We start from the raw sequence: 20,314 nt of genomic DNA, 5'->3' as shown, positions 1-20,314 counted from the left end.
AGAGGACAGACCGTCCCCTGTAGAGAGGACAGACCGTCACCCATAGAGAGGACAGACCGTCCCCTGTAGAGAGGACAGACCGTCCACCGTAGAGAGGACAGACCGTCCCCTGTAGAGAGGACAGACCGTCACCCATAGAGGACAGACCTACGGTGTCTGTCGTCACCAATGACCCCAGGTTGGACGTCTTGGCGGTTTACCAATATTTAAAAACAATTCATTTTGTTCAAGTTTCCCTCCAGGTCACCCGAGCCAATGAGAATAATGGACAAGCAGCAGTAATATGCTTAATAACATCCCCAGGACCTCCTCTTAAGATACTTGTCATTCAGGGGCAGGTCACGGTGAAAGCATCTTGCTCAAGGGGGCTTACATCTAGATTACAGGTATTGGGTATTTGATCCCCAGAACCTCACTCCCCCAGAGTCCAACGCCGGAACGGGTAGAGCCCCCCCAGCCACACAGATTATTCTATAATACGTTTTTATATTAAGCATGTAATAAAAGATACTTAAGGAAAGCCAAACACAACCCCAGCAGTAACACACATGGCGTCTACGCAGGGCCGTCTCCCCCGGCGACGGCCCTGCGCGCGGCTGTCACTGGGTTGATTAGATTACCTGTTGCTGCGGCGCGTCATGTTAGCCTCAGGCCGCTCCGTCCTCTTGGAGCTGCCTGACGCAGACTCTGAGGCGTGCGTTTCCATCAGCGGCTCGAAGAAATACATGCACACGTACACGCATACACACACACACACATACACGTGTGAGCTGTAGTCATTCTATTGTGTAATTGTGTGTATTATAACACAATATATCCTGTGTTATCAGTTCCGTAAGGGGCATGTGATGCTGTAGTGAGGCGGAGTGTTAGACATCACACACACACACACACACACGCAGCTCGTTAGTGACACACGCTCACTCACGTTGTCACCGTCGGGGCGTCGCAGACCCCCCCCCCCCCTCGGACCCCCGTCTCCATGGCCTCCGCAGCCACCTTGGTCCTGATTGCAATTACCTGTTGCACCAAATCCTATTAGGGAAGTGCTCCGTGACTTTGCAGATATTTCTCCCCGCGACACAACTGGTTGGATGACTTATTTTGCACGAGTTGTTCTTGGAACTGTGGGGGGTGGGGGTTGGGGAAGGGGAGGGCGATCTGGTGGGGACTGTGGGTTGAGGGGAGGAGGTGGAGGGGGTCTGGACACATGAGGAGGGAGGGGAGGTATAAACCATTCTGTGATCAGGTGGACTGCATTGGAAGGGGATCGCCATCAGCACGACGAGCCCACAGCCCCCACACACCAACACATCTCTGCTCTGTGACACAAATAACAACAAACCAACAACCAAACCAAAAGACCACCAACATACAGACAGGAATATTTCATAAAAAAACATTATTTATATAAATTAAAAATATAAAAAATACAGTCATCAATGAAGGAATTGCTGAATACATGCAGGAATTACGAATAGTAGATCAAGTTCATTCTAAAAAGGTCACAGATGTGTTTCTGAAATAACTAATGAACACGTGCCACCGGCAGGTTGTGTAATCCTCTCCCAGCGAGACACGGGTAAAACATGTGATGTAACGCAGACCGAGGCTGAATGTCACGGCATTGTGTTCTGGGTATGACGAGGCGAAAGGTGAAACACAAACACATGCATGATAGGGCTACTTTAATAGAAACCAAAAGAATAGGGAAATATTCATCCATAAAATAGCATTTTATGAGTCATTTCTAATTCTATCCATTTTAATATGAATCATTCGACGGTGAAGAGGGATGGTCCTTCAGTAAAATAGAAGACCTGGAATGCTTTCCATTTTGAATGCTTTTTAAATCCACTATATTATTATCGTCTGTCCTGGGGGGAAGTGACATCACATGTTGACAACGTGGCTGAGGCACGCCTCCGAGGCAACGAGGAGAGGGGGGGAGGAGGGAGAGAGAGAGAGAGAGAGAGAGAGAGGGAGAGCGGGAGAGAGAGGAAGAAAGGGAGGGAGGGAGGGAGGGAGGGGAGGAGGAGAGAGAGAGAGAGAGAGAGAGAGAGAGAGAGAGAGAGAGAGAGAGAGAGAGAGAGAGAGAGAGAGAGAGAGAGAGAGAGAGAGAGAGAGAGAGAGAGAGAGAGAGAGAGAGAGAGAGAGAGAGAGAGAGAGAGAGAGAGAGAGAGAGGAAGAAAGGGAGAGAGAGAGAGAGGAAGAAAGGGAGAGAGAGAGAGAGGGAGGGAGGGAGGGAGGGAGGGAGGGAGGGAGAGGGGGTCCTGGTGGGAGTGTAAGGCATCAGATAAACCCCGGCTCAGTCTGTCCGTGCGTTGAGGTTAGTGGAGCCGCGTCGCTGCAGCCCGGCACCAGCAGCCCGTCCACACGCATGTGGCTCCCCTCGCTGGACATCGGGCTGCCTCACCATGGCAACGGAGCTCTGAGACCCCGCTGCACCGCGCAGTAGTGCTCCGCGCTGCGCTCCTACAGCAGCGCTTTGCAGCGAGAGAGCGGGAGAGAGCGGGAGCGAGAGGCAGAGAGCGGGAGAGACGGAGTGAGAGGCGGAGCCCTCGCAGAACGAGGCGGCGGAGCGTGGAGGCAGAGTGAGCGTGTGCGGTGGCGCGGCGTGTGTAGGTAGGAGGCTCTCGGTGCGCGCCACAGCGATGCCTGCTGGGCTCCTGGCTCCGTGCTCAGCTCGCCAGGCTTCCCCACGCAGCGGCGGACCCCCAGAAGCGGCGGCGGCGGCGGCGGCGGCGGCGGCGTGGGGATGTGGTGCCTCTGGTCTCTGTGCGTCGCGCTCCCGTGACCTCCTCCGCGCGTCTGCTCTCGCGTCGCTGACCCCGCCGGCCCCGCTGCCGTCCGCCCCCGGCCGCCACAGCGACTGACTGACTGGGGTTAGGGTGACGAACCAACGGAATCCCCCGTCCCTCCCCCCTCTGACTCCTCGACCCCTCCCCCTCTCGCCCTCCCTCTCCGTGTCTTTCTCCGGTGTCCTGAGTTTGTTTTTCCATCACCTCCTCTGCTGAAGCTCTGACTCCTCTCTCTGTCCAGCTGTCCTCTCCCGCCGTTAAAACCTCCCAGCTGGTCTCTCTCTCCTCCGAGCCGGCGCTCGCTTCATGACCCGCCAGGAACCGGCGCCGCCTCCCCGCGTCCGCTCGCCGCCCGCGTCCTGAGAGCCGTCCGTCATCTCCTTCCGTCGGCATGACGCTCCTCTGTGAGGACTGATGCCTCTCCTCCTCCCCCTCTCGCTCCCCCCCTCCCCTCCCCTCTCCTAGTCCCCTGCCCTTTGACCCTCGTCCTCCTTTATTCATCTGGGCTCACGCCCTCCCTCGCTCTCCTCCCTCCCTCGCTCTCCTCCCCCTCCCTCCCCCTCCCCCAGCGCGCTCCTTACCCCAGCCTCTGCCTCTCCCTCCTCAGTCCGCCCTATGACCATGTCGCCATGTGTCTGCTGGCTCCAGCTCACCCTGGCCCTCCTCCTGACCCTCGCGCCGCCCAGCCGGGGGGAGAACTGCCCCACCACCTGCCTGTGCCCGGACCCCCACACGGTGGACTGCAGCGCCCGGGGTCTCACCCGTCTCCCCGAAGGCATCCCACTGGACGTGCGGCGGCTGCTGCTGTCCGACAACTGGATCCCGCGCATCCCCGCGGACTTCCTGGTGCTGTACTCCGACCTGGTGTACCTGGACATGCGGAACAACACGCTGTCACACATCGAGGTGGGCACCCTGAGCACCTCGTCCCGCCTGGTGTTCCTGGACCTGGGCAGCAACAACCTGACGGAGATCCCCAAGGGCACCTTCGGCGAGTCCCGCTCCCTGATCAAGCTGCGCCTGGGGAACAACCCCTACCTGAGCGCGGTCAACGAGGACGCCTTCCTGGGCCTGACGTCCCTCCGGGAGCTGGAGCTGGAGCGCAACGCCCTGTCCACGCTGCACGTGGGCGCGCTGAGCCAGCTGCCCTCGCTGCGGCTGGTCCGGCTGGAGGGGAACCCATGGGTGTGCAACTGTAACTTTGCCAACCTGTTCGCCTGGCTGATGGACAACCGCCAGAAGCTGCCCAATGGTGAGTCTCTGCTCTGTACCGTGGGGGGGTGCTGGGTTTGTGAAGGTGTCCCTCAGGGAGTCAAACCCTAACCCTAAGCCTAACCCTAACCCTAACCCCGCTCTGTACTGTGGGGGGGTGCTGGGTTTGTGAAGGTGTCTCTCAGGGAGTCAAACCCTAACCCTAACCCTAACCCTAACCCTAGCCCCGCTCGGTTTGTGAAGGGGTCTCTCAGGGAGTTGTTGAGATGTTTGTCGTTAAGGTGCTGACGGGGGCGTTAGGTTGTCCGTCTCCACAGGACACTCGAGGACTTTAGGCTGTGGACATTGCGGGTATGGAACCAAGGACCTTTAAGCGGGAAGTCCAACGTTTCAATGACTTAACCCGGCATTACTAACAAATCTTTGGGCGGTACATTCTACATTATAAAGAGCTGTTCCTCTGTGGGAGGGCGGTGATTCTGTGCTTCCAGCGTGAGTAAACTGATCCACACAGTGCGCCGTTCAATTTGTTTTTGTCGCTCTGAAGGACAGGGAACCCCTTCCAACCCCCTCCTGCTTCTCCTCCTCCTCTCTCCGTTCTAAATCTGTATCTGGCTTTTCTCCACCCCCATCTTTTACAGTGTGGGAACAACACACTGCATGAGAGAATAACAAGCAAGAATAAACAAGCGCTTTGTATTCTCTACGATGGAAAATGGTCTGATATTCAAACAACCTTTGTGTTCATGTGCTGCTCAGTCTTCCCGCGGTTGTTCTACATTTGAAACAGTAGAGAAGGTTTTATAATCTCAACTATGGCCCTATCAAGTCTCAATGGAGATGTATCTCCCTCTCAGCAGATCAATAGAACAACCTGTACGTATTTGACCTTTATAATATAGTGGACACCTCGTTGTACACATGCGCATGCCTTCTACCTCTGGCACCGTAGTCACTGACAAGAGGTCAATGCATTTATCTCCATCGTGGGATACGCTTCGAAACCAGCGGTAATCAAATATAACAAGCCCAGACTCACGGGCTCCTGCGACTGAGAGTCTCTCTCTCTCTCGCTCTCTGCCTCCCTCTATGCATCCCTCTCTCTCTGCCTCGCTCCCTCACTGCCTCGCTCCCTCTCCCTCGACCCATCATGGCAGGTCTAGCATACACATTCAGCCCGCAGGGAGGAGTTAGGTAAGAGAATGGAGTGTTTTGGGGTCTATATTTATACGTGTGTGCGTGAAGAGTGTCTGTGGTGTGTGTCTGCCTGCAAAAGGTGTGGTTTCTCTGACATGTAGACTTCCCAGGGGAATGATATTATCCGTGAGGAAGTGTACTCTGGGTAGGAACTTAATAGTCGATTCTTATGAGGTCATTCTAGACAATATACTCCCTAACATACGGTGTGTTTTCTACGAGAACGTTGCACAGTGCACCAAATCTGCTCACATGGAGATTAATCAAATCTACATTTCAGGCCAGTAGTCATTATGCCATGGTCTATTTTTATCCCCCACTTGGAACATGTTTAGGAACCACTGTTGATAATATTTATATCTCCCTACTTCAGCGTTGAGAGGAAATCCCCGATGTTATTCCATGAAGAGTTAATACCCCCGCTACCTCGTATTCATCAAGGCCACGTTTATTTGAAGCCGCTCTTATGAACAGACACTCATTTCATATAAAACCAGAGGCGCCCCTTCTCAAGGTCATGGGCCGGTGTGTTATTGATAACAGCCGGGCCGCGGGCCGCACGCCGCACGCTCATCAGCGGCTACGTGCAGCAGGCTCGCAGGGGGAGGGGGGGGAAGTGAAGACGTAAACAGCCCTGCCGACCGAGCCATAGACGGTGCTGACTGGGACCAGGGCTCTGTTTTGGAACGACAGACGGGATACCATGATGCTAAAGGCTAACGCTCTGCCACAAGGGTTAGCACCATGCTAAAGGCTAACAGCATGCTAAGAGTTAACCATGGCATTTATGACCAAGTGCTGAAATGAAAAGACTTTATGATTCAAAGCTGCAAAAGGGCAGGGAGAGGGTCAAACCTCAAAGGGGATGGAGGTGATTCTGTGTCCATAGCTACCGCCAAGGTCATTCTTGGTGACATTGAACTGGTCATAAAACGAGGACATTAACCGATTGCCCTTCATGTGTGCGTGTGATTGGAAACACCACAGTGCCACGTCTTGAGGTATGATTCACCAGGCCGTGTGACAGGATTACGCCCCTCATCACGTCCGTTTAATAGGTGATGGAGAGGGACTAGATCACCATTGTCTCCCCCGGATACGGAGGGCATAATGGATGCTTCACACACGTGCATGCGTCAAAAGAGATCTAGTGGCTCATTCTCAATACAGAGACTAGATATGGGCAAAAGCACAAAGCGTACACAGACGTTAACACACAAGCCCTCTCCTTCCAACGCTGGATTCTGGGGCAATTTACAGCCTTGGTCAGACCAAAGAAAGGATGATGGCACGCCATGCAACCTGGGATACCTCTCCCACACCCTTCCTCTCCCACACGTTCACCTGCACACGTGCAAGGTGCATGTGCAAAAACCTCTGCCTGTCTGCCTCCGTGTGAATCCTCTACGGCGCCGCCAAACAGACATCAAGCAGCCAATCAGAGGCCAGGGGACGCCGGCCCGGCTCCTGATTGGTCTGCCAAGCAGCGGCGCTCTCTATGTGGACTCAGAGTGGACCGGTAATGTGTGCTCCTCCTCGTATACGCCTCTTGGATTCCAATCAGCGGCTTGTTTAGCTTTTTATGAACTGGAGAGAAGAGAGCCGTTGATATTGAAGACAGACCCCCACAATACCCCGGAAGGTTCAGCATTAGGTTGGTTGGTTTTATTAGTGTGTTTGTTGATGCTGGGCTTCCTTTTGTTATTGCCAATGGCTTCTCCATCACCGGTGTCTGAGGTGCATTAGAGATGTTAACAAGGCCGGCAGCAGGAAGCAGACAGAAGAGGGAATCATTGTTCTGAACGGGGAGACGATGCAAATGAGATGGGTGAGAGGAGGGCAGAGCGATCGCTGCAGTCAGATGTGAAGCTCTCTGTCCAGAGACTTAAAAAACCACAATGTCATCTTCAATTTTTGTGAAGCCGTACCAAACTAGCTTCCTGGAATGAAGGCCTGTGGCGAAAAAACGACTAAAAATACTGTCAGAAAAACATGAACTCTGCATAACACTGGGGAGATGGTTTGATACATGGACGTGGTTGAGGGTATTATTAGAACTCCATAGTTTAGTGTAGAATAGAAGTAGGAGTAGATTTTGCCTACCATTTCTAAGATAGTCACCTTAAAAACACAAAGTGGATTCATGTACAATTAGAATGGATCAATGGGTAATTACATGCATGCTTTGTAGAATTGAATGGCTAGCGCACAGAGTGGGATCTTCAAGCTCAACCATAATAATGTTGTAATAAAATAATTGCGTTACAACTACAATAAACCTGCCATAGAACATTACAATGACTGGAACCTGATTCTTTTTAGGCCATTAATGGTATACAGTAACTGCATTATAACTGCTAGGGCTAACATTGCTAGCAGCTCAAGTTAATATATATGTTTCCTCTTGGGTACGTAAAAAGCATCCTTCTATTGTTTAAAAGATTGTATTTCTCATCGTTTGATTATTGTCAGTTAGAGATGTTTGTCTTGACTTGAGTGTAGTTGGTGTCTAGTTTGGCATGCATCTAACTAGAAGTTTGACTTGTATGGACAAAAATAAATAGCATCACCCATTGGTTTACAAAGAATGGGGGTAGATTACTCTACTACGTAGATTTGCCATTCTTTGCATCCAACCACGGAAACAACATAAACCATTGGCTTTGTTTTACTACACTTCTAGCTAGGTGCAGGTTCTCCACTCACAAAATGCTTAGCCTGCACTAGAGAGTGCACTCAGCTTTATGATGCTTGTGAGAGGTGTGTGGCTAAAGAAGAATGATCAATACCAATATCAATGGAGAGTAAAGGGACCTCTTTTCTATAGGGCTCCATTTTCTCTCACCAATTTCTTTTATGAAGAGCGTAGCAATATCAGTGACATTTTAGGCCCTATCTTGCATCCGGCGCAATTTACTTTCTACACTGACGCATGTGTCGTTGCTAGTTTGCAACTGGCGCAGAGCGTTCTGTTCCCTCCACCGCCACACGCCTGTTAAGTAGGGAATGATCTTGCGGCCCAATGGGCGGCTCGGCGAAAGGAGGAGGCGTGTTGTGGCGCAAACGTTCCCTGGTGCTATTTTGCAGTTTCAGAACAATCGAGCCACAAACCAGGAAATACCTGGTTTAAAGTCAGTGGCGCGAACACTTTGCTTCTCTCCTCTATCTAGCCACACATTCTTGGTAAATTATTTGGGAAAGAACAGCTGATACAGCGTTAATAAGTTGTACTTTTAAATCAATGCATCTGCAAACACCATACAGCAAACACATATTTTCTTGACACAGACATCGAGTACCAGTCGATAACTTTTAGGATTGATGAGTATTTGATTGTGATAAAACATTGTTTTACCGCGAGTGAGTGTTAAAAAGAGTGAATGAATGTGGGCGCACGTGTGTGTATGTGTTAAAGAATGAATGAAAGCCGGCGCCGTGTGTGCATCCATCTGTTTAAACACACGCAAACTAAACACGTAACGCATAATACAGTCCATAGCAATGTATATTAACGGGGGGACACATGCATATTAGGATCACAAGTCGATAACGATAATGCATACAATACTGGTAAGAAACGATTTTTGTTAATGTATTGCGTGTATCATTAAATAGAACCACAGTTACCGCATATCATATGCGTGTTCACTTTGCCGAAATTTATTTGAGGATTGAGTATTTCTGAAGGTGGAAGAAAACGTTATTCCACGTGTGAATTAGGCCATATTATTTGGCCATAAACTGAGCCATTTGAAGTTTGAAATTCATGTGGTCATGCATCTGTCTCATCGGAGACTGCAAACGCACTGTCAAAATATCAACTCATCAGATTCAAATGCGCTCATGGCTCTTAAAGGGGATGGGAGATGGCACTCTCATTGGTTTGTTGCATGTTACGCCCGAACCACACCTACGGGTAATTAGGCTACTTCAGACCAACACTTTTTAGATTTGCGCCGGGCGTAAGAGTTATTAATGCGCCAGTAAAATAGCAACATCGCCATAGAACTGCCCACAAAGCTACTAGCGCTTGGCGCTTCTCACTTGTGTTTCAGACCGTTCAAATAGGGCCCTTACTCTTTCAACCCCATCAAAATCTTGATCTTAGGTGTACTTTAAAAACAACATGGCATTAAGAACTATTTTCAGCTCAAATATATCTTATACTCAACTAACAGTATTCATTAATCAATCACCTACACATTCTCCTCTAAAAGTCAATTTTAGAGGAGAATTGTAGCAGAAGAGGAATAATATTGTAATCAATAATAAACCCATTTGGGTTTTGAAAGTAAGCAGGATGCAGTCTGTACTCCAACCATCACCAATCAAATCCTAAATAGCAAGAGCAAAGCGACAATACATCTTCTGGTAGCTGTTTCATATTCTCTTCATCAGCTGTTCATGGATAGCAGAATCGTAACTATGACTCAGAGCTACTGATGTATTTAGCTTTACATGAGTGTGTGAGGAGCTAGTTTCAGCAAGCAATGGTATTTTCAGGCTCAGGCTCAGGAATGACATATTGTCATTTTGCCGACAAAGTTTACTTGGACTCTGATGGGTTGAGTGTCTAAAGTGGACCTTTGTGGTAGGCGCTCAAAGACATCATTCACAAACTGAAAACATGATCGATCATGGATGCCACAATGATTGCGTCAGAGAATCCACGCAAGTGATATTCCAGAGGTTGTCATGGTGATATATGGTGACGGTGACTAGAGGCACTTTGAAAGCTATATATTCTTGGGAGCATTTACTGGATATGTTTTAGTAATACATGAGTAAGAGAGGAAAGGAGCTGCGAACGGCGTTAACATTGTAAATAATGCAAGTGAATGCAGGAACTAATCCATCCAGTTCTATTAAGTCCATTGAACATAAGTAGCCTGTATTAAATATGTAACATGCATAGCTTCAGTGCACTAAATATACAGTAGCCTATATCAAAATTAAGCATAAGGCAATTCATATTTAAGTAATCTTTGTAGCAATACTGATTTGCAGCCAAATCAAGGGTTTAACCGTTGTTTCTGGGAACTGAAGATTCCCACGAATTTGGAATGATACGGCAAACATAGAAATCCTACTTTCTGGATTAGCTCCCAGAAGGGTTAATAGCATGATGATGACATGAGCTTTCCCTGTGTTGGTGTAATTCCTCTTCATTGCCAGTAGTTGGCATTATTCTCATAAATTGTATAACACCTTTAACAAAGGGAAGACTTTGTCGGTAGACTGCGTCGGGGATGGAGGGGAAATATCCCTTATTAACAAACATGATGCGGTAAGCTTCACCGTTATTGATTTGGCTTCAAGAACATGGCGGGCACACACAGCCGTATCATTTAATTAACTTAATGACTGGCCTCTGGGTGGGGGGTATATCATGGACTATTCTGGGAATACTGTATTACAAGTGATTATGCATTACAGATGTCTGCTCATTAGGGTAGTAAGCCTGCTTTGATAAGCCTCTTAATTTGGAACAACACAAGAAAAGAGAAAACACATGACATGTGATTACACACATACCTGGTGTGTGGTGAGCGTTCTGGCGCAGATTGGTTGCCGTGCATCACCCAAGTGGATGCTACACACTGGTGGTGGTTAGTGAGGTTCCCCCTTCCCTGTAAAAGCGTCTTTGAGTGTCTAGAAAAGCGCTATATAAATTCAACCCATTATTATTATTATTATACCACCGTGCAGCTCATTTTCAAAATTTGTCTAGACTTGGAAAGGTCATAAGGGCAAGACAAAACGCCGCCGTACCTGGAGCCACGTAAACATGTTACAGGGGCAGAACAACAGACATTTATTCTGGTTTATTTTGGTAATTGTCTTGAGGTGGCCCGCCGAGCAGAACAGCTGGGGTTCGCGTGTGAAACACTGTATTTCCATTCCATTCTCACATCTGATTTCCCTGGGGGCTCGTGAGTTGACAGCACCGCACACATTTGTGTTAAAAACTTTGATCACTGTACGCCTGCACGCTGCCTGCTGGGTTCTGAATCCTAAAACCTATTATTCTGGGATAACGCAAAAGCACCCGTCCCTGGAGGGCCAGACCAATGACGTTCTTTTGGAGATCTGGAGCGTCCGGTGAAGAGGCGTCCAGATGGCGGTGTTACAGTGATCATACAGCAGAGGTAAAGCAAACTAAATCCCCAATACGTAATTAGACCTATAATGCAGAGCCAAATGTAATCATCTCTTGCAAAGAGCTACACCAGAACCCCGTGTGATGGACCCATCATCGTTTGTGTCTCCGTGATGAACACCTGTTTTTATGCTTCCTCTGCTCAGCTCCTAAATGTTTGAATGTGGTGATGAGTGTAAACATGATCCCCGCTGTCTCCGGTGCTCTTGGGTTAAGCATGGACAAAGACCATCCATAATTCAGCACAACACCTTTCCATAGCTCATCTAACCCGGCTCAAGGTAATCCGACCCAGCCCGACTGCTCTGAGGTTGGGGGCTTTATGTTGGCTGAACACTAGTCAGGGCCGTGCTGCTCCCCTATAGAGCAGAGCCTGCAGCTGGGTCAGTCTGTTCCCCTACACAGGGCTCTGGTTTCCAGGTGACACCTGTTAGCCACACTGCGCTGGCAGTTCCGCGGCTGCCAATGGGATCCGCCGGGGCCACTGCACACCCGACGCAGTCGCTCCCTTCTCTGACACCCGTAGCCGATGCGAAGGGAGGAAAAATATCTGCTCCAATTTACAAGTTCCTCTTTTACCCTGGCCTGGTTTAATGGTTATTTAAAGTTGGGGAGTGAGAGGGTGATGGCAGGGGAACAGAGAGTGGCAAACGGTGGACCAAACCCACCGGATAACAACTGAATGACAGACCTGCAGGACCGCAGGCGAGGCTTCATCTCACGTCCGAAATAGAACAGGGGTGCAATCGTTGTTTCAATAAAGAGCCACTTCACAACCTTTTACGGGAGGAAATTGGCTTCTTTGTGAGTGCAAATTAGGTTCTCCATCCAGCTGAGGGCACAGACCGGTGCCTTGACAAAACTCCCCTCTATCGACCCTTTTATATTTCTATGAGGACAGAAAGGAAATGCAGATGTTTCTCCACAGAAGACCACCAGCTGAGTCAGGTCACCCCTTATTAAAACCCTCTTCTGATTGTGTGACTGTCTACGGTTGCATGGATGCAACCTCACGTCTGGCTTCTTGTGATTTTCCAGATAAGCCACCTCGGGTGCGCCTGTGCAACGATGATGTCACCAAGTCTCCATGCGGGAGGAAATCCCTGCTGAATAATTCCTCATCCCCCCCACCCCCACACACGCACGCACTCACGCTGTCGCATGAACACTATCACATTGTGCAGTCACACGTTCCTCCTCCTACGCCTGCAGCTCCTGCTTGCATTCGATGCATCAGACTAACCCAGACTCTCCCTGATTGTGAGTAAATGATCCTGCCGTCTCTCTCTCTTTGTGACCGCGTTCCATTCAGCACGGCTCCTTCCTCTCAATTGAGTAGGCCTAGGACGGCCCCTTGCGTGGCATAACCCATCCCGGGCAATACTGCCGGAAAAGCACTTTTGTCTAACTTGCCGTCACTCCCCTGAATTCCCCCTTCACAAGGACTGACGAGAGAGAAGTGTCAAGACCGCTCCATAAACAGGGGTACTCATACCCTTCAAGACTGGGCCATAAACAGGGGAACTCATACCCTTCAAGACTGGGCCATAAACAGGGGAACTCATACCCTTCAAGACTGGGCCATAAACAGGGGAACTCATACCCTTCAAGACTGGGCCATAGACAGTTGAACTCATACCCTTCAAGACCAGGCCATAAACGGGGGTACTTGTACCCTTCAAGCGCTAACATGATGCCACGCTGTGTGTGTGCGTGAGTTACCAAGAACGGCGGAGACGGGGGAGGTTGCCAGGGATCAATCTACTCATCAATCAGGAGGGACAGCCAGTGCGTAGTGTCAAAGGGGCGGTGTGGAAAAGAAAAACTGTCCGATATCAGTCCGTCACACTCGGCCAGACGGATCAATCACAGTCCGGGAGACAGGGCCATAGCGTTGCCACGGGGATTGGCTCTCCCTCGTGGCTGCACAGCTTCCTGATTGTCATCCATCAGCTCGTCTTGGAGCCACGGGGCGGGGGGATGTAACCCCTGTACCGTGCGGAGGGATGTGATTAAGCAGAAATTATTTCTTTAAGTCCAAGATTTTAAGGAACTCACTTAGTCTTCATTTTTATGTTGTGCTAAAAAAATAGTGACTTGCCACGAGTACAGTTTATTTTATTGATGCAAGTTGCTATCTAATGTATTATTTTTATTTATTATAAATTGCTTATTCAATCATGGCAAACCAACATTGATGCTTTTGGCAGAAAATATCCATTGTTATTGTCAGAATAATCCTCATAATATCATTGAACACAGTCCCATTTAACGGGTGTAGCTAGTTAAGGCAAAACCAAAATGTTATTACCATTTCTTGCAATAAATAGTTAAATGACAGGAGTGATTCCTAACAGAACTAATATTGAGTAACAGAGTATTGGCCGTGTGGTTTGACGTCCAGTTAAAAGGTACATTGTTTTCTCTTGAATGTCCACAGCCTCACCTCGAGGCATCCTTGAGCACGATGCCCATCTCGCCTTTCCCCTACCTATATGGAACGATACGGATGTGGATCCACTTTAAGCTGCCTTGGAAAGCCTCTGCTAAATAACTGAATAGCAAGCAATCCTACTTTGAGCTTGACGAATGCCTCGGGACGAATGGCTCCAGAGGGGGCTGTATATTCACAGAGCAAACTCTGGTTCCTAACGCTATTTATCACCTAACTGCGACAGGTAAGGGGCCAACAAGGGTGCAACTCTCCAAGGTGGAATGCAACTTGGCTGTGGGTGCAGAGGGATTATAAATAGTGTCCATCTGTCTCGGACACAGTCCTGCAGCCTCTGCTCACTAAGTGGTGTGTTTAATTACCGCAGAGTTGTTGTTTTATAGTACGATATTGAGAAGCCTATGTAGGTTTTGTAAAAAATGACGAAATGGCAGTTCAATTCATCCCCATGACACCTTTATTTCATCAAGCTGTATCTATGGAGGTTGATAGAGAGCAGGTGTCGGCGGGTGGGTGACAGATTTACTATATATCCGACGCTCGTCGTCGATAGTGACTTGCAGTAAATAATGTTGATACATGCAATTGATGAGGAGGTAGGGGCAACACATCTTCCTCGGTATGCTTACTGGTAAAAGGCTGCACATGTTGAGATTGGAACTGAACATTTTGCCGCTTGGGGTCAAAAACCCTGAACCACTGGACCATGATGTGAGCTTTAACGGCTATCTGTCGGCGCTCCAGATTGGACCCAGGGTCCGCTCCTCCTTATTGTACATCAATAACGACAACCACAGCCTGCAACCTTTAGAGGCCAGCAAAGGTCATTGTCACGACAAAACACGTACTGATGCTCACGTCCGCCATGGCTGTCAGTCAAGGTACATTTTATAAGGAAGCATACAAATTGAAATGAGTTTGTTAATGAGTCTCATGAGGCTGAATCTGGGAAATCAAACACAAGCCCACAAACCAAAACAAGCTTGATTAATCATCATGATCCCATCTCTACCTCCTGAGGGAGATAACAAACTAATCATATTTCAAATTGTGCTGCTTTGTTTAGTTCCAGTAAATCCCTAGTATCTGGTAAATGATGGAGCACATTTGCATTGGGTTGATCACAAGCTTAAACCCTGTTGAGTTCTGAAAGTGTGTTCAGATGTGCTGACTATAGAGCAAAGATTGGAAGGATATTCTGCTGCTGCATTTTCTGTCTTCCACCTTCTCTCTCTGTCTCTCTCTCCCTCTCTTCTCTCACTGGCTGTCTCACTTACTCTCTCCCTCTTTCTCACCCACTTTCTCTCACTTGCCTGTGTTTGTGTGAATGTGTATGAGCCGTTTCTATGGAACGTTTCAACCCACACTGACAAGGCAATCGGGTGTTTTTTTTTCCTTCATTTTTCTGTGAAGAGAGTGTGAGAAAAATGTGTTGGACACCAGAGATAGATAGCCTTGAATATCTATGGTGATTTTTTTTGTTATTTTAAAGAATGTAAAATTGATGACATGACTTTTCCATCAGAAGGGAATTGTCATGTCATGATTGGGTTTCTTGAGGACATACACATAGCACCTTTCACTAAACGTATTACTAATAATAACCATGTTACTTAACCATTGCTTCTCCTGCCACTGTATGGCCGTTGGCAACTAATGCAATAGGTGCTTGCATTTGGGGAATTGTTCCTTGCAATTTAGAGTGGTTAGCAATATGGGCTTTTGAGACAGACTGTGACGACTGCCTTCATACATAAACATCCAAATTTGAAATCCAAATTGAACCATATTTTAATCCTATCAGAATATTCCATTTAAATTTAAGTTCTTGTATGAATTGGATGTAGGGTTATAGGTGCACGTACTTGGTGAATCCTTTTTCTGTAGAAGCAATGCTGATATTCATCATCATTTAACCCAGGAGCCATCGGCCCATTGACCAAACAGACCCTTGTTATTCGAAGGCTCAACATCCACGACATTCCCTGCCCTTGATCCCTAGTATCCAAGAAAATCTATAACTTGCTTCGGGATAATAAGAAGTGCCCTTGAGATCTAATGAGCCAGTGTCACTGTGCTTTTATTTTGAAGGATGTCAGTAAAGCCCGCACTCAGGAAGAGCCAAGACGTCCAGGGAAACCAGTCCGGCTGATTTATTGTGCTTTCATCAATCGCCTAATGCATCCAGTCAAGGTGCCCCTGTGGGGCCCATGTCTTTAGGAATATATCGGTTGTTGTTTGGAGCATTTTACATCTGCAACTTGTATTTAACCTCAGTTTCAGACGGGAGAAGGTATATCAAGGAAACAAAATTCCTCAAAATCCGCAAATTTTAATTGTTAGCAATTTAGTTACGGAAGATGAAACAAAGACACATTGTGTTGAAGTTTGTTGAAACAAATTTTGGAAATAGTTAATGGATGTCAAGGAAGTACAACACAACACAACCTTTTCATAGTATAGACAAATCCATTACTCATCAACTATCAAACCCACAATAGCTATAATGCATCTCAACTGGTAAAGAATGCACTACCAGTAATGTAAGAATCTCTGGATAAAGATATGGCATACTTAGACTGGCTCCTGAGATCCTCTGACCCTTCCCATCCTGTGACCCTGCAGGTGTGGAAGGCATGGAGTGCTCCCTCCCCATGGACGGCCGGCGCGTCTCCCTGACGCAGCTCTCCAACGACAGCTTCAGGGAGTGCCAGGTCACCCTCACCCTGACCGACCTCCTCATCATCATCTTCTCGGGGATCTCCGTGTCAGTGGTGGCCATAATGACCAGCTTCTTCCTGGCCTCCACGGTGCACTGCTTCCAGCGCTGGAGCAAGGGAAGCAAGGGGGACGAGGAGGAGAGCGAGGAGTAGGACCAGGAGACTCTCTCTGAGCTCTGACCCGGCCAGGACCGGTTTCTCTAATTGGCTTTGAGAGGGTGACTCAGACAGGGGGCTCGGATACAGCCACTGTCGTCCCCCCCCCCCCCCGTGGGGACCCTCGGAGGAGGAGGAATTACCGGGAAGGGGGTTGTGGAGGTTGGGACGCTTTGAAAACATAGAAAAACTGACCACAATGAAAAGACAAATGGCATTCCCAAGAAACGTGTCCCGAGACTTGAGTTCACACGTGACACATGCACACAGTAATGGAGTTCATAATATGGTCTGCCAGAACCCATAGGCCGGCCTACAGACTAGCTCTTGGACGAAAGCAGCAGTATACACGATGAGTATGTTTGTGAGTACAGAAAGCACCAACTATCAAACAAAGCTACAGTGATGTGGAGGAGTTGTAGACAAGCCAATAGTTCACCAACATCTAGTCAAAATAATCATCCACTTTCAGATTCTGAAATGTTCAAAGTGGATCTCACTCAAGTGCGACCTGTTGAATGACCGGAGTTGCTCAGGTCCTTGGATGTCTTTAGGGCTTTACAAAAATAGAATTAAGTAATCTTGTATATGACAGAAAGTTTGATATTCTAAAAAAAAAGGATGTGATATTAACCAACGTCCACAGCATTAGACTGCCTAAACATGTTGATCCGGCACAGCATATCGTTTTCAATGTCTGGACAGCCTCATTCAATCTCGATCAGAAATGAAAAACCACTAGCTGGAACTGGTTTAGACCGTTGAGAGTTAGGGAAAATAATAACCATGAAATGAGTAGTAACATTTTGTGTGTCTGGTATTCAGATAGGGTATTCACATTAAAAGTATATTTGTCCTATATTCAAACATTTGTACACCAAATAAAACAATGTAGACACCAAATGAAACCTATAAGATATACACATCTAAAACTTCCAGAGGACATGTGTTCCTTAGATTGATAACTGTGATCGGTGTTAAACTATATTCATTCACTATCTATTCTTGTGATTAATATAGAAAACCTAGTATTGGCATGAAGTCCATGCAGAACCAATGTGGCAAACAATGCACTTTATGTGTTGAAAGTGGAACTTGGTCACAGCACGCCCCTAATTACTGTTGTGTTGCCAAAGGCAAAGTCTGAAGGAGAGTTATTGTGTTCATGAGGAAGCATGTTGTACATCATACTGGAGACGAGCAAAATCACATGTTTGTGATTGGGCTGAGAAGAGTTATGTTCTCCCAATATCTGATATTGTAGCTGACATTACCAATACAGATGTTTTATTAGAGCTCAGATATGGCGTTTATTTTGATTATCTTTTTGTTTTCTTCCAAAACAGATATCTTATAAACAAAATTTAGAAATAAAAAAAAACATAAAAAAACAAACAACATAAAAAGTATTGGGTTTGTGGTAGATTATTTTTAAAACAGATCTTCCAATGCCTTGCAGAGTCTGTCATTCTCTGTTTGAAACTCCCCTGTTTGTTGCCTCTAGAATCATTAACATTCACAATGATTTTATATTTAAGTATGCCAGCACACCACAATGAATGCATTTTTTCACCCCTTATTCATAAATCTTTCTTGCATGTTCGGGAAATGCATCATTATCATTTGGAAAGCATAAAACTGGATGCCCTGATTTCTTTTTCTCTCCCTTGCTTCTCAAAGAACCGCTATATTGCTGTGGTTCATGCCGTTATTGTGAGGCATGAATAATTCAGCCAATGTGAGATATGGAGCAGAAGGAATGTCAAGCCCCTTAATACAAGCAGGCCTGGGCACCGAGCAGAGGCAGCTGGGGGATGTAGTTCACTGTTGTAGTCATTTCTTCAAAAAACGCGTACAAAAACCCAATATTTCTGTTTCATTGCAGTTCTCATAAAATAGTATGTCCATCATCATGCGTTTTTCATTTCAACATCCTTTCGACCTAGCAACACACAATGACTAGAATTATACAATGATACTTTAAATTCAAAGCAACAACATTTTACATTGGGCAGATTTGGACCCATTTATTGGACTAACGACAGCAATGTCCTCCAATATCACCTGGTAGTGGTAAATAAAGTGAATGAGTTGTTGATGTATTGCATCACTTGACTTAAGCGTTCTACAGAAAAGGCAAAACCCGGTGTAGGAATTTCCCCTGAATAATTTAATAGTATACATTTTTTTGTTAAAAGTCCTGGAGAATATTAATACAAACATATTACATCCACTGTTTAAACTCCTTCAGGCTTTCACTTATTCAGTCTATCATTTACCTTGCACTTAATTTAGCAGTAAATGCATACATTTGGTTATGCTAGCATGCATTTTACATTTACGTTTCAATTACGAATGGTGGTTGAGTTAGTTTTTATAAAAAAATATTTTTAACTACTGTGTAGTTGTTCAACAAAAGGCATCTAACTTAACTACTATATTTAAACATATTAGCACGCCACTTTTCTTTATTCATTGTATTAGGTAACACATATCCACACATAGCATGTGATTGTGAGATTACCATTTACAATGCAGATTTATGTCTATTTTTCTATTTAAACCTTTGAAGTTGTTTATTTACCAATTCAGTCCAGAAGCTTCTATTGATAATTGAAATCCCAGCGTGGAACATTTCAACATTTGAGTTTTTAAAAAGCTTGTTATACATCCAGGATTATATTTTTCTCAGAGTAGAGATGTCAGGATAACACAGATGACAGGAAAGTAGAGAAACTGAGATTTGGATCGGGTGTTTACGTTATCCAGGGCAATGCAAGAACAAACAAACCTTTCCAGCAGAATTAATATGTATCAGTACCTGTATCAGTGTCGGTTTAAAGAATAAAACACATGAAATCCTGTTTAACTCTTCTGTACTTTTTAAGTAGATATGCAAAGGGATCATGAGAACATAAAAGCAGTGAGTAAAACAAAGTATTAATTCGAATGACTACAAGGATTACCTTTTTCATGCAACTCTCTAAATATAATTCAGTTGTGCCGCAGCTGTCAAAGAAGATAACTGAATGTTCTGCACTGTCTAGCATCTGACATATACAATAAAACGCTCTGGAAAAACCGTAGCATGATTCACTGACCTCTCGCGGTGGTCTGAAAGGTAAGGAGAATAATTACAAATCATCCTGACCAAGAACTATTGCTGGAATAGCAAAACATAGCTACCCCGTTACAGTGAAGCACAGCACTGATACTCCCTCGTGTTCTGTGGCGCTAGAGGCAGAAGTGGAGGGTTTGTGGTTCGAGATGATGTGATGCATAGACACCAACCACAAGTAGGTCGGTGTACCATTGCTTGTCACCCCCTTAGTGGCTCTGGATTTGAGTGTCTGAATAGTAATGGTATGGTCTTGGTTTCATGAGGTCCACTTAAGGCTTCATGTTTCTGGTAACTTTAAGACCATCTTTTCTCAAATACTTTCTTATGCTGGGTAGGCTACACACTAAAGGGTAATTAGCCAGATGATTTGACCCAGATTATTTGACCCAAGACAAGTTTTTGAATGCGTGATTGCAGTTGGAATTGGCAAGAGTTTGGGATTTGAGAATCAGGAGCAGGTTTTCTGGGGATGGGATCGTTCAGTGTGTGGTGTGC

At 46.6% G+C, this 20,314-nt stretch overlaps 1 protein-coding gene across 1 annotated transcript; it reads left to right on the top strand.

Moving 5' to 3' along the window:
- The first annotated feature begins 2,253 nt into the window (after positions 1-2,253).
- Positions 2,254-19,567, top strand: lrrc38b (leucine rich repeat containing 38b). Its single transcript, XM_030375647.1, has 2 exons — positions 2,254-4,053; positions 16,448-19,567. The coding sequence occupies exons 1-2, from the start codon at positions 3,417-3,419 to the stop codon at positions 16,693-16,695; spliced, it is 885 nt and encodes a 294-aa protein (XP_030231507.1). The 5' UTR covers positions 2,254-3,416; the 3' UTR covers positions 16,696-19,567.
- Positions 19,568-20,314: the final 747 nt, after the last annotated feature.

Source organism: Gadus morhua, chromosome 13 (genome assembly GCF_902167405.1).
Source record: "Gadus morhua chromosome 13, gadMor3.0, whole genome shotgun sequence".
Classification (NCBI taxonomy): domain Eukaryota; kingdom Metazoa; phylum Chordata; class Actinopteri; order Gadiformes; family Gadidae; genus Gadus; species Gadus morhua.
The sequence above is the reverse complement of the archived record's forward strand: the minus strand, read 5'-3'. Positions and strand labels throughout refer to the sequence as shown.

Excerpts from the sequence above, each read along its gene's own strand:
- lrrc38b (XM_030375647.1), top strand. The coding sequence starts at position 3,417 with ATGACCATGTCGCCATGTGTCTGCTGGCTCCAGCTCACCCTGGCCCTC. Across the intron at positions 4,054-16,447 it reads CCGCCAGAAGCTGCCCAATG|GTGTGGAAGGCATGGAGTGC; the intron begins GTGAGTCTCTGC and ends GTGACCCTGCAG.